The sequence below is a fragment of the Dermacentor silvarum genome, chromosome 1 (genome assembly GCF_013339745.2).
Source record: "Dermacentor silvarum isolate Dsil-2018 chromosome 1, BIME_Dsil_1.4, whole genome shotgun sequence".
Classification (NCBI taxonomy): domain Eukaryota; kingdom Metazoa; phylum Arthropoda; class Arachnida; order Ixodida; family Ixodidae; genus Dermacentor; species Dermacentor silvarum.
This window is the reverse complement of record NC_051154.1, coordinates 22,837,510-22,851,788: the sequence shown is the minus strand read 5'-3', so window position 1 is coordinate 22,851,788 and position 14,279 is coordinate 22,837,510. Positions and strand designations below refer to the sequence as shown.

General features: G+C 46.5%; 1 protein-coding gene across 2 annotated transcripts in view; it reads left to right on the top strand.

Moving 5' to 3' along the window:
- Positions 1 to 14,279, top strand: part of LOC119458108 (pseudouridylate synthase 1 homolog) — a 56,302-nt gene that overhangs the window by 35,761 nt on the left and 6,262 nt on the right. For both annotated transcript variants that reach the window (XM_049665522.1, XM_037719932.2), the window contains exons 6-9: positions 10,291 to 10,369; positions 11,880 to 11,925; positions 12,008 to 12,172; positions 12,724 to 12,843. In XM_049665522.1, coding sequence (XP_049521479.1) covers positions 10,291 to 10,369; positions 11,880 to 11,925; positions 12,008 to 12,172; positions 12,724 to 12,843 — 410 coding nt within the window. The remainder of the gene's footprint in view (positions 1 to 10,290; positions 10,370 to 11,879; positions 11,926 to 12,007; positions 12,173 to 12,723; positions 12,844 to 14,279) is intronic.

Genomic DNA, 14,279 nt, shown 5'->3' with positions numbered 1-14,279 from the left:
GTGCCCGACAGCCACTCCAGCTGCGCGATTCTCTGTGCTTCGGCGATCTCCTCGAGCGTGTTGTGTACGCCCAGCTCGTGGAGCCTGTGGGTGGCCGTGTACTGGGGTACACCCAGGGCGGTCTTGAACGCCCTGCGGATCGCCACGTTCAGCTTCTCGTTTTCGCTCCTGTTCCAGTCGGCGTGCGCAGCGATGTACGCTATGTGGCTCAGCGCGTACGCCTGTATCAGCTGCGTCGCATTGTGTTCCTTCATTCTTTTCCTCTTATTCGCGACCCGCTGCACGAGGTGTGTGGCGGCAGCCACTTTCTTCTGCAGTCTGGCAACCAGCTCGCGGTTGGCACCATTCTCTTCCAGCCACAGGCCGAGCACTCACAACTTGGAAACCGTCGGTATTCGGGTCCCCTCCCTTGTCGTGACGCGGACACCCAAACGACGGGCGTCTCGCACGCCCTGTAGGAGGAGTCCTTTCTTGCACGGTCTTTGGAGCAGGATCTCCGACTTGTCTGGTGAGCAGACGAGTCCCGTGTCTTCGAGGTGCCGCTCCACCTCCCGGACGGCCTGCTGCAGCCGGTCTTGCATTTCGCCGATGCTCGTGTTCTCCGTGGTCCACACCGTCACCTTATCTGCGTAGATCATGTGATTAATGCCCTCTATCACGTCAAGACGCTCCGGCAGGCCAATCATGACGAGGTTGAAAAGCATGGGGGAAAGTACAAAGCCCTGCTGCGTTCCCACACCCCCCATTCGGATCATTCACGGCATGACCCCGTCGATCTTGACCGTCGCCTTGCGCCCATTCGGGAAACTGCTGACATATCGATTGAACCTTGCCTCGAGATCGAGTCGGCTGATCTTGTCCAGTATGGCCATGTGCTTCACAGTGTCGAAGATGCTCTTGAGGTCTAGCCCGAGCAGGGCACTCACGTGCGTGCTTGGAGCGTTCACGACCTGTTCCTTGATCTGCAGCATGGCGTCCTGCGTGGAAAGTCCCTTCCGGAAACCGATGATGTAGCTGCCGAAGGTGTCCCGCTTCTCGAGAAGCTTCTTCACCCTGTTGAGGCAGGCATGTTCCATCACTTTCCCCATGCAGGACGTGAGGGAGATCGGCCTCATGTTTCGGACCTCCAGCGGTTTGCCCGGCTTTGGTATGAGTACATTCAAACCTCGATATAACGAACCTCGATTTAACGAAATTCACTATGTAACGAACTATTTTTATTTCCCCATCTTAGTTCTATTGATGTAACAAAATTCTCAATATAACAAAGTTTTTTGCTGCAAGTACAACTTCGTTATATTGAGGTTTGACTGTATAGCGTCCGCGGTCTTCCACTCTTGCAGAATTTGGCCCTCCTTCTAGCACGCGTTGATGTACTCGCAGAGCTTCTCGATGGCGTCGTCGTTCAGGTTCCTCAGGATTTTGTTGGTAATCCTGTCAGGACCGGGCGCCGATTTGGTCTTCAATAGCTGGAGGACTGTTCTAATTTCCTGCACGGAAAAGTCCTCGTCCAGCTCCTCGTTGGGAGCCCCATGGTACTTGGGGTGACTCTTCCCTTCTGGTCGAGCGAGGTGCGTCTGCAAGATCTCCGTGAAGGCCTCCAGGTCGTCCTTGTACTTGTGTCGCAGCTTGGCCATCTCAGCACAGGTCGCCGTTCTGGTGTGTCCCGCGCTCATGTTCCCGTTCATCGTGTCGCACAGCTCCTGCCATTCTTGCTCGCACAAGCGGGCGTAGTGCGTCTCGATCTCCCGGTTGATTTCGGCGATCTTCTTGCGTATCTTCCTGTTGAGTTTTTGCTTGCTCGCTCTCCGTTGCATGGATTTCTTGGCCGCAACGAGATGTGCCAGCTGGCTGTCCACTCTGGACGGTTGGAGAGCGCCGTTGTCCCCGACTCCACGGGATCTGTCTCCTCCTTCTCTGGGAGGTTCTTGTCGCCAGTCCGCCCATTCGATCTCATCGGTGGCTTTCTCTATGTCCACAAGTATTTCTCTGCACCATTCGCTGATGTCTTCAATCGGGCCCTCCTTGGCACGTTCTCTGTTTTTCCGGAATCTGTCCCAGTCCACGATTCTGGCTTTTCGGCAGACTTCCTCCTCGCTTTCATCCTCCGCCACAGCCACGGACAGGATCTTGTGGTCGCTCCCCAGGTCCTCGAAGGAGTTCGACCAAGTGACCACGCCCGTGCCCGACCAGACGGAGAGGTCGGGGGATGTGTCGTGGCACACTCCCTGTCCGATCCTGGTGTGCGACGCCGGTTCGTTGAGTACAGTCAGGCCGAGCTCGTCCATCAGTCCAGCTGGCCTCTTCCCTTTCGGCGAGTCGGCTCCTTATTCCCATTGCAGCGCGTTGAAGTCTCCACAGATCAGCAAGGGGATTGGAGGCGGCTTTCGCCATCGCTTTGCGAAAGAGGGCGTCGAAAGTGTGAGAGCAGTTTCTTTTCAAGGGGGAGCTATATACGTTGAGCACGAAGAGGCCGGTCTTCCTTCTTTCACTACTCGGCACGACTTCGATCAGGATGTGGTCTATGTCCGACTCTTCGTGGAGCACGAGTTCGTGTTCGATGAAGGCCATCCCTCACTTAACCAGGGTGCACACCCTGACGTCCCTTCCCGTGCATTCGTAGGGGGGACTGCACGTAACATAGCCTGGGAGCTGGGCATGGTCGAAAGGTTCTTGCAAGGCAAGCACAACAGGAAGTTTGTTATTCGAAAGCGTTTTAATGTATTGCACCATCGTTGCTTTCTTGTTTTTGAAGCCCCTGCAGTTCCACTGCCAGACTATGCGTCTGTTGTCGGACTTGCGGGACACAGCCATGATTGTTATGCAGAGGTGTTGGGGGGACACTACTGTCCGTGCGTCCCTCCTGCTCCGGTGCGGGTGGTATTGGCGTTGTTGCTGCTGGTGAGGATGGCCGGTACGTTTACCGCTTGTGGTGACAGTACCCCGGCCCTTCCAGGCAGCTGGTGGTGATGTTGCTGTTGCTGCAGCTGCATCGTCCAGCATTCCAGATCTTCGATTCGCTTATTCATGGCCGCCAGTTAGGTGTTGACTGCTGCGTGCTGCGCGTTCCGTCCCACGTCGAATTCGTTCAGCTTTGTCAGGAGCATGTCAAACATTCGCTCTGTCTTGTCTGTCAGTTTGTTCACCATCTCTTCGATCGCGTCTATCTTTCTGGCTCCTGACCTGGGTCTCTTCGGTGCTTGTGCGTGGTCGACAGTGTCTTCCATAGGTGGCACATTGCTCGTGCCCTTGCGCTTGGAGCCTGCCGTCGCCGGTGCTTGTTCGCCATAACACATGCCCGTCTCCCCTACTTCGCCTCCTGTTGCGGTCGCATCGCCTCGCTCGATGGCCTCGCGGGAGGTGGAGGAGGAGGGGATCCCTCCGGAGGATCCTCTCATGCTCTTCAAGAGATCGTTCAGCATCTCCTGTAGCTCGTCAATATTCCTTGCTGATTTTTCGTTCTGCTTTCTGGCCCTACCCAGCTCTTCTCGAAGTTCCTTATTCTCTCGTTCCATTTTCTCTATCCTTGCCGCCAGGAGGGAGTCAGGGGTTTCCCCCCGTGCTGCCAGAGAGGGGGGTGCTCTCTACAGAGTATCCATTTCTTCCCGCGACTATGCTAGAAGAGGTGACCTTGTGCGGCCCTGTCTGTGTCTCGCCATGTGTGGCCCGCATGCCGTCTGGCAGGGGGCGGTTTCGGTTCTGGTTGCGGCTTCCACTCCGACTCCGGCTTTGACTTCTGCACTTACGTCTGTTACGACTTCGGCTCCATCTTCTTATCGGCGAGAGGGATCCGAATCTCGAGCGACTTTGGCCTTTTCCCTCCGCTATACTGTACCCCGATGGGAATAGGGTCCACTGAGGGGTCGTCTTTCCTTCTTCCAGAGTGCATTCTCGTTCTTCTCTGCTTCTCGACTGCCACCTTCTCTGCTTCACTATGTGCGGCAACTTGTATTTTGCCTCGCACATTCGGTCGGCCGTGGGGTGCGCCTCGCCACAGGTCCGACACTTGGGCGTGCACTCGTGTTCACTGCTTGGGTTCTTCGATCCGCAGGTCGGGCATAGTTTGACCTCCGGTCTTGGGCACACGTCGGGTCGGTGGCAGAGCCTGCCGCACTCCTTGCAAAAGTCAGTCTGCTTCCGATACAGAGATACTCTTATCATGATGCTATTGAAGTCAGCCCATGTGGGCACTCGTTTCCCTTGTACAGCAATATCACGGTGGTCATACTGCCGAGCCGCTTGGCGTACGTTAAAAAAGGGTTTCTCGTGTTCACCAGCCCACGCATGAGCTGGTCTTGCATATACTTCAGGGGTATGTTGCGAATAATCCCTTTTACCATTTGCTCGGGCGCTGAAGCGTACGCGTTCGTCTAGTACTTCCTTTCGTTGATCGTCAAAACCTTGATCTTAGCGATTTTCGTCGCTGTTGTCTCGTCTGGTGTGCTTATCATCAGGATCTTTTGTGTGGGATTGGGACAGATCGTGCTCATCTCGTCGTCGCCCACTACCGCTTCTTTGCGTATAGCCTCGCCGAGACTCGTTCCACACGTGTTCCTTATATTCAGCCCGTCTTTCGGTCGAACAATTATCTTGATATCATCCCTCGGCAGTCTGGGCATCCTACTTGCTCATAGAACTTTGCTCACTATGCTTTGGCCGCCTCGACACATCTGGCTTCGCGAGCGGGTGTCCTCCTTTCCCGCCATCTCATTAGCGTTCATGCGCTGTCTTCTTCTCTGTGTAACTTCGATCCAACCGTTCGCAACGCCGTCAGCGTCTTCTCCCGCGGAAATGCGTTTTGCCTCGTCGGGTCCGTTGTTCGGGATTTGCCTGGTTTCTGCCTCGGTCTGTCTCCATCTCGGTGGTATTTCATTCAATTCCCGAGTCCAACGAAGGATGTGCCAGGCCCAACCGTCGTTAGGCCTGGTCGCGCCCACACGGGACTCGTGCGATTTTCGTGCCGTAAAAACTCGTAAAGTTCACGCTTACACAAAAAGTTAATATTCCTGGGTTCGCGATGACTTGCTCTTTCCAATGATGTACTGCTTTCGGGTGTAGGATTCAAAAAACCTGCAGAAACAATCATAAATTGACGAAGCCGATGCGAGAAGCGTCTGCTCCCTCTGGCGACCGCAGCGCCTCCCCTTGCACCGTGTCCCACCTTAACCCTTCAGAGGCTAGTTTCTTTTTTTGAAAATGGTACCATAATAGCTTTTTGTCATGAACTGCTTCAGTAACATTAATAAAACACAGAAATATGACTGCAAATCTCATATGACAAAGAATAAATTATATAGTTGCAGAAATATATCACCGACTTCTCTGCCTACTTGGAACTTTGCTAAAAAGAAGCAGATTCTTTTGAATGACAGTAGTAAAAGTTGTAGTGTTCCATAACAAATGCCATGGAAACTACTGGAAACTAGCAGTCATGTTCACTTCAAAAGTTAAACAATATCTTCATCGCCTTGACTGTCATCATCTGACAGATAGGAATATATCCCATTCCCACTCCGTACAGAGGATACCATGTTTGTTTTAATTGCAGGAAAAAAATCTTGCAGAAGGGTAACCTTGCATGCAAGTGACTCTTATGCGTGGAAAATAGAAGTGATGATATAATGTCTACCACTATGTGAAGCTAAAAACCCTGACATCACAAGCCATTCAGCAAGTGGAGAAATACCCATGACGAGGCTAGCTCATCATAAGCCAAAAAGTGACCACTTATGACAACCCGAGGTCATTAAGATTCCCTTAGGGGGGTTTAAGCTAGGCAAGTAAATTGCACTTCTGCAATGCTGAACAGGTCAGGGTTACTGCGAGCTGAGACCTTGTTAGCCGGAAAAGATGCAAAGAAAAGAAAGCAGCTGGTGATGCCACCTTGAAGTTACCACACCAGCTTATTATGGTGTCATGGATTTCAACAGCAAGTGCTTGACACTGCTTAAAGGGGCACTAAAGATAAAAATAATTTGACCCATATTAGTAAAACAACTTTATAAAATACTTAAAAAGCTACTTTTATCATGAGAGGAGGCTTAATAAGGCAAAAAAAAAAATACACAAAAGCAAAAGACGAGTGGTGCCAAAGACTTGGAAGTTTCCACACCAGTTCTCCATGATGTCATGGATTTTGACGGTGTCTGTTAGGGTCTAGTTTAATGTTTTATCTAAAAGAGCCAAAGGCTTAAGAGTTTCAAAAACTTTTACTTAGCTACAGTGGCCTAAATACAAAAATATGCTTTGAAATAAGTGATGTAGCACTGAGGTTATGGTGCAAAATTAAAAGAATTTGCACCATAACCTTGTCCTTTGTTTTCTCTTCTAATAATCAACCTATTACCACAAAAATTTGGAAAATAGAGTTTTGAAAGAATACTTTATCAGTCTAAACTGGTTTAGTGTTTCTGTTGTATGTCCCCCTTTAAGTGTTTGCCAGTAAGAAATGAATCCATTAGGATAATATTGTATTCTATAAATTATGCAAAGGCATAATTTGCGTATCAGGAACGAGGAGAGGGGATGTATTTTTTTCTTTCCCCTATTGAGAGTAGCAGGCCAGAACATACCAGCTCAGGCTCTTGGCTTTCCGCTGATAAATTCTCTATTGACCTTGAAACTTCAGAAATTTATCCTTCATAAAAACTGCTAAAATACGTACAGTAGTAAAGGGAAATACGATGAAGTCTGACATTGCGTTGATGTCAACGGTGCTGTGATTTGGATGTGAAATTCAAGGAAGAGAAGCATGGCCTTTATTTTCTATACTTTTCTTTTCCTACCACAAGGACGTTTAACTAGATTTATGATTGAATACTCTACCAGTCTAAACTGATACAGTGCTTCTTTTTGGTGTCCCTTTGAAGGGGAAGCATTCTTTTATTGACTCTTGTGTGCTAATTATGCAGTAACAAATGGAACTAGCCCATGACATGCATGTCATGGGTGTTCTTTCTTTTCTGCTATTAAGTGTGGAAGAATTGAAGTCATGCTACCTGTCAAATTGCACTGCTGAACTCGAGGTCAGGGGTTTGATCCTGGCCATAGTGGTCACATTTCGATGGGGTTGAAATGCAAAAATGCTCATTACATAAATTTAGGTGCACATTCTTTGAAGAACCTTGGTGGGCAAAATTTATCCGAATTTCCCCTCTATGGCATGCCTCATAATCAGATCATGGTTCTGGCACACAGAACCCCAGAATTTAGTTTCAATTGAAGTCATGCTAGCTAGTACTTGGTGGCACACCAGAACTAACCTTTAGTAAACATTTGGGTGTCACACACATCCAAGTACATGAGATATGGCGACTGCGTGTGTGCATAGCGCCTTCGTATGAACCTTTATCCTAAAACAGTTCTAATAAGCAAAGTTCTGATCCCGCAGTGAAACTTTGCCGACACTGCGCTGTGAAGCCTGAAACTACATTTCACATACTTCAAGAGTGCGAGTCCCTCCACCTCTTCTGTACCAAATCAGGGTGTCTACCAACGGGGAAAACCGGGAAAACAGGGAATTCTCAGGGATTTTGAATATTCTGGAAATACTCAGGGAAAACTCAGGGAATTTGTGCCTGTATCAGGGAAAAATTACTAAATTAGCTGTAATTTTATTGAAAGGGCACGAAAGTTGCGGTAATGGAGGGAGGGAGGGAGGGGAGGCGACGTTTAGCTGCAGCACCAAATGCGTATTTATATAAAAAATGTTGTGAGGCGAGAAGGTGGTAAAGACTTCGGACGCTGCTCGACAAGTGTCCCGTTCTGATCTCGTCAAAAACCTCCGAGCCGCCTCCTGAGGCACCGGCAACAGTCACCAACGCGGGCAAAACATCGACGGTGTTTGCGCGTTGCTGGTGCTACTGCATGTCCAAGTTTATACAGCTGATAAAAATACTATCCTTACTCCGTATAGCTCTCTACTAATTTGCTATCGCAATTGATGCTTTGCCTTTCGGGTGAAACTGCGGCATTTTTTTTAACATGCTTACTAAAGAGTGACAGCATCAGGCAACATGGTGTCAGCCCGTTTTGATGTAAAAGAAAGTTCAGTTTCACTCAGGGAATTTAGCAACATCACTCAGGGAAAACCTGGAAAACTCGGGGAATCAGAAAATGTCAACTTGGTAGACACCCTGCAAATGGCACAACTTCATAACAAGACAAGTTGCAAGACTTGTTCACAAGAAAAACCTGACAGTATCCCTGCAAGAGGAACAACTCTTCACTGTTCTCTCTGGAACGCAGTTGAAACCTCACCTCACAGTGATATGGGATGCCAGTGAGAGTGTTAGAAAGCTAAAAGCGTGGATGAAAGCTGCGGTCCTTTAGAACAAGTGTTTGCAACAGAAGTTAATAAGTTTCTTTTGGTAGGATCTTTGGTGCAAGAAATAGGGTGTGCCATAAAACTCTGGATATTGTATCAACATTGAGGCTCGTCTAAGGTTGAAATTGGTTCTTCGAGGTACAGTGTCCTGCTCGGTAATTTCTCTGAACTGGTTCAGTGAGAAGAGTCCTCAGGTTAGCTGTTTGGGACACTAGTCTTTTATTGTGTTTTGGTGATTCTCCTCATTTTTACAAACTCCCCCCTCCCATTCAGATTTTACTGCCATGTCTAGTTAAGGGGGACATTTATTTTGAGATATTTTATGTATTTAATGGCCAAGACATGATGAAAATACACAAACATGTTTACTTTTTCGTGTTGATTAAAATATGCAATAATTTTTCCTAAAGATAGATAAAGCTACAGTCGGATACAACTTAAGTCTGCAGTGAATCCCCACCGACGCCCTCATAACCGCCAGCCACTGTTCCTCCGCGAGGCTGCAAATAGTTCGTACTTCAAGCTTTCTCTGTTACCTAAATAAGGCGGTAACCACAAAAATAAAATTATAGGTGTGTAATTTTAGACTTTTTCACTCGTCTGTTATAGTGGAACGTACAAGTATGACAATTACAGTCATATCAAGTACGAGGCCATTTTGAAAAGGTCGCATGATGACGATATTGCTTGCTTTTGTGATTGGCTGGCAGAATAACACAACCCCGCGCGGTCCGTGTGCCTTTGTTGCCAAATGCTGTTCTTTTTTTTTAATTTGTATCCTACTGTACCACTTTATTGTTTCTGGAGACAATAGGGATAAAACTGCTCAGCAGAAAGCTAATATTATTGGATAGGTAGATACTAAAATATGCAATAAATGCATTAGTGAAAGCAGTTTTTAAATCAAATCATAATTAATCACTCTGCTGATGGTCAAAGTTCGTGTTTATACCACGACTATTGAGAGGACTGAATATATGAGAGGACCATGACTTGTTTTCTAGTTGGTTCACACTGCAGCCATCATGGCTCCATTTTCTAGCCCTTGGTTCTAGAAATGCCTGGTGGAAAGTATTTTCAGCCATTTGACTTTAACGCGATGAGTCTCTTTGGTTGAAGCCGGACACTACTAACCATCATGCTAGAAGGCGATTGACATTGTTACAATGGGAAATCAACTTTTAAAAGCCACCTGAAAAGTTTAAAGCGTGTCTCCAACTCAGCAGCTACTTAGCTGCAAGGAATCACAGCTAAGAAAAAGATTTCGCTTTTTTCCTGTGTATGTGTGTGAATAATGTCTGTTTCCACCTCCTCGAATTTTGGCCTTTGGCATCCTTGAAATTCTTTCATTGTACTTGAATTTTCAGTTGAATGTTCTATATGAACCCTGCCTATGTGCAAGATAGCTCCCATGTGGGTATCTTGAGAAGGCAAGTGCTGGACGCAGAGACTGGCATGCATTTGACATACCTCCCACCAACACATGCCTTTCAAGCTTCCCAAGTGCACTTGAGCTATGCTGTGGCTCCAGGCACCTCACGCACACTTTAGGAAGTGTATTATCTAGCCTTTTGGAAGCCACAAAACATGCCTGAGCTAAGGTTCCTCCCTACAGAATTTTTTTTTCTTCCCCCAGGAATAGGAGGGCACTTTGTATATGGCAAAATGTAAAATTATACTTTAGGAAAATTTTCACTAAAGTTCGGTGCGCAATACTTGCTAAATTTGCATTGAGCTTAGGTAATCTTAAGTGGGATTGTGACAGTGCTGCATGTTGTGTAATGCTAATTTACATTGCATGGTTGACATGAAAACATGGTTATTGAACAGTATGCACTTTGTGTTGTAGTTGTAGATTTGTGGTCGCATTTGTGTTAGCAAAAATTATCTCTGCTCACTGTAGTCTAAACAAGGGTTAAAAAATACCTAATTGCTGTTTGCATCACCTTTTCTTTACTTTTCAGGTGAAAGAATAGACGAAGTAAATAAGATCCTAACACTGTACAAAGGTTGCCATAACTACCACAATTTTACGTCTGGAAAGTAAGTTTGAGGTCAAGTTGTGTTCATAAAAGTGCATTAAATTATATAAAACCATCCGTCCTCAACCATTGCTAGCCCCATTCCATGGCCTTGTAGATAACCCTTGCACCTTGCATTGGTCATATTCTTGTATATATACAAATACAATAAAAATCACGAAGGCAGGTTAGGCTTTGCTTGCAACAGTTTGTGAATCAAGTTCAATTTGGTGCAACCTCACGCTCAGCAGCAGGTAACTGTGTCAGGGTTAAACCAACCTTGGTGTACCCACTTTGGGCACCTTTCGTTCAACTGCTGCAGATTTTACTTGAATGGCATTTACTTTTAACATGTACCATTTGACTATTGCACTGTAAAAATTAAATTATGGGGCTTTATAGAGGGAACCAGCATTGGCCAGGAAACGCTACAGAAGTTTGAGTGTCCTACTAAAATATGCTGATGTCGTTGAATAGGGACACCATGAAAATGGTACGATATCTTGAACCATGATAGATGCGCGCTCATATCATTGCTTAGTAACATTTGGTGCGTTGAGCCAAGCTCTGTCCTTAGCAAAGCGCGTTTTGAGGAGCGAATGCGCGCCTACATTTTAGCACGCCGGTGCTCAGTCAGGTCCGATGCTGGACACGTGCACCTCAAGATGAGCGGTGAATTCGCTGATGCGAAATCGAAGCATGTCCTACGATAAACTGTTTTCTACACCCGCTAGGCTGTGTGTTACAGTGCTGCTGTTGGCACGCAAAGTTTCGGCACTGGTTGCCTATTCCAAAATCACAATCCAGCTATGAGAGATGCCATAATGCGGTAGCTGTAGATGAACTTTTTCACTGCCTAGGGCTTTTTTTAACATGAGCCAAGGCTTCGTACACGATTGTTTTAGCATTCCGAGTCCATCAGAATGCAGCTGCTATAACCAGTAATTGAACCCACAACCCTGCACTCAGCTGCGGAATGCTGTACCGATTGAGCCTCCGTGACAAGTTATTAGTTGGTTTTGTCAATTCTATTGAAAGGTTTAGTACTATCATTCTGAAATGAAGTGTAAATGGGAAGGAAGAAAGTAGAAGACCTCCTCTGCTTAATTACTTGAAACTGTGATGTGTGAGTGTGGTGAAACAGTGCCAAATGCACTGTAACCCCATACTAAGCTACTGTGAATTAATTGCACCGGTGTCGCACTGACAAACATGAAAAGAAACATGTGCCTTGTAGTTTTTCTCAATTTGCTTTCTAGATTTATCACATTAACATTTTATTCCCGCACTATACAGTCGAGTTCGGATATATTGAATCTGGTAGGGGATCAAAGAAAAGTTCAATGTATAGGTAATTCGGTATATAAAATGCAGATTTTATACAAGTTTTCAGGCGGATTTTACAGATGTTCGTTATACACAATAATTCGTTATATGTGGGCTCTGGATAACCGGGTTCGACTGTAGTACATGTGTTAAAAACTGTCTTTGTGTTTGGCTGAAAAAGTGTGTACAACTCTTTTTTTCATCAGGAAATCTGAGGACCCCAGTGCAATGAGGTTCATGATATCTGCAGAGGCAAGAACTTTTATATTTTGTCCATACTTGTTTGTGTTTCTTCTGTCACCTGCAGTTGACTCTTGAGTCCTGTCTATTTCAGTGTGGCAAGCCCTTTATCCAGGGGAATCTGGAGTTTCTACAGATTCAAATCAAGGGCCAGAGTTTCATGCTCCACCAGATACGAAAGATGATTGGCCTTCTCATTGCTATCATGCGTGGGTACACAGACCAATCCACCATTCGCCGGGCGTGGGGCCCTGAACGGGCAAGTGAATTTCTGACTTCTCACAGCATTGGCGTCGGCAATTTATGCATAGTTACTTTCATTTTGCTACTATAACTGCCTATTACAACCTGGCTGTTAGCATTGGTGCAGTGATGATGTATTCTTTCAAACGCCTCAATTTCATATAGTGCTGCTTTGGTTCTTTGTGCAGGAGTGGTACTTTAATAACCATTGGCAGCATACATCCACAATGGTGGGGCTACCAGAAATGTGGCATACAAGCAGCACATGATATTTTAAAGATAGTTTAATGAATCAATTAGTGACTGATAGCTTCTGTGACTACTGAAAAAAAAATGTACAATAACAATAAATTAGAGCTTTGTACTGTTTTTTTTTTTTTTTTTGTAACTTCTGTAACACCTTGATTGTTCAGTGGACTTTCGCATTTGCAATGTTTCTGTCAACTTGGCATTTAACCCTTCTTCATGCGCAAGGTCTGGGCAATTGTGAGGAGTAAAAAGTACAAAATGAAATGTGTATGTGCATAGTGTAGGTTTCATACCTTTCATGTCTATTTACAATTTCAGCTCGACATCCCCATTGCGCCAGCGCTAGGTCTGATGCTGGAGCAGTTGCACTACGACCGCTACAACAAGCGCTACGGTGGAGACGGTCTGCATGAGCCACTTTCTTGGGAGGCAAAGCAGGTGTGTTTGCCACATGATCTCGACCATGACGGCCACATTTCAATGGGGGCAAAATCCAAAAACACACTTGTACTTAAATTTAGGTGCACGTCAAAGACCCCAGGTGGCCAAATTAATCTGAAGTCCTCCATATGACGTGCCTCATAATCAAATTGTGATTTCGGCACGTTAAACCCCACCATTTTTTTGTTCTTTTCTATATTTTTTTTTCTATTTTTTGTTTCTTTCCTTTCTTCTTTCTGTGTATGTTGGATGTGTGTTGCCATATGTATCTCTCTTGTTATGACAAAACAGACATGGGGGGGGGGGGGGTATTCTGTAAGAGTCCACCTAGTGGACTGTCCATTTCGGCTGTTGCCGATTGGCTCCAGCTGCATGAGCAAGAAGGAAGGAGACTGGCTGGCTCCTTCTCGTTCGTGCAGCTGGAGCCAATCGGTGACAGCCGAAATGGGCAGTCGACTAAGTGGACTCCTACAAAATAGCCCCCCCCCCCCCCCCCTGGGGTATGTTCATTTCCCACATGCAGTATGCTTATGTCCTCATACCACTTCGCTCATTGGTAATTAATTCTGTGCTGATACATTGAAATTGAAGTACCACTTATTACTTATATGGCAGTACCTCTGACCTAAGCAGAAGTGTTGGTCCATTTAATACATGCGACCCTGATACTTGGCATATGCATACTCCTCTTGTCATCTGTGTGTTAAATAGTCAGACAACTACACAATAGTTTTTGGGATAAATGGGATGGCTGGATGCATCTGATTCACGTAGAAAAATACTGTGGATTTTTTTTTTAAGATGTTACATTTATAGTGGTGACATTAGTTGTATTTTTCTTTTATTGTAATGCTCATATTAAGTGTATATATATATATATATATATTGTAATGAAGAGAAAGACTCACTGAGGCTCGCGCACTCGGATGGCGGGCGCAGACAGAGAGAGAGAAGACGACGATGCAGAGAAAAACAGGCGTTCTGGCGGATGGCCGGCTGTCTGTTTCTCTCATTCATTACAATGGCGCACTCGACGAAAACCCAGTCTTAAGGCGCTCCAGCCTTCAGCACCATACTGCGGAGGCCTTGCATCCTCCTGTATCTCGTCGTCCTGGGTCTTTTCTGGTGAGGGAACGCCGTCAACACTTCCCTTGTCATGGATGCCGCACCTGGGACTACCTCGTCCTCCGATCCACGCAGTTTAGACATGGATCCTCGTCATCGTAGATTCCTCCTGCGGCCCAGGAATGCCGTCCACGCTTCCCATGCCCTGGATCACTGCCCCATGACATCATGGCCATCTCAGCCAGCTAGGGATGCCGTTCATGCTCCCCTGGCCATGCTTCCGGCTGCAGTGAATACCGCTGCCGCCACCAGTCCTGGCTCAACGGATGCCGTTCACGCTCCCTTGGCCACTGGTCCGGCTGGCCTGA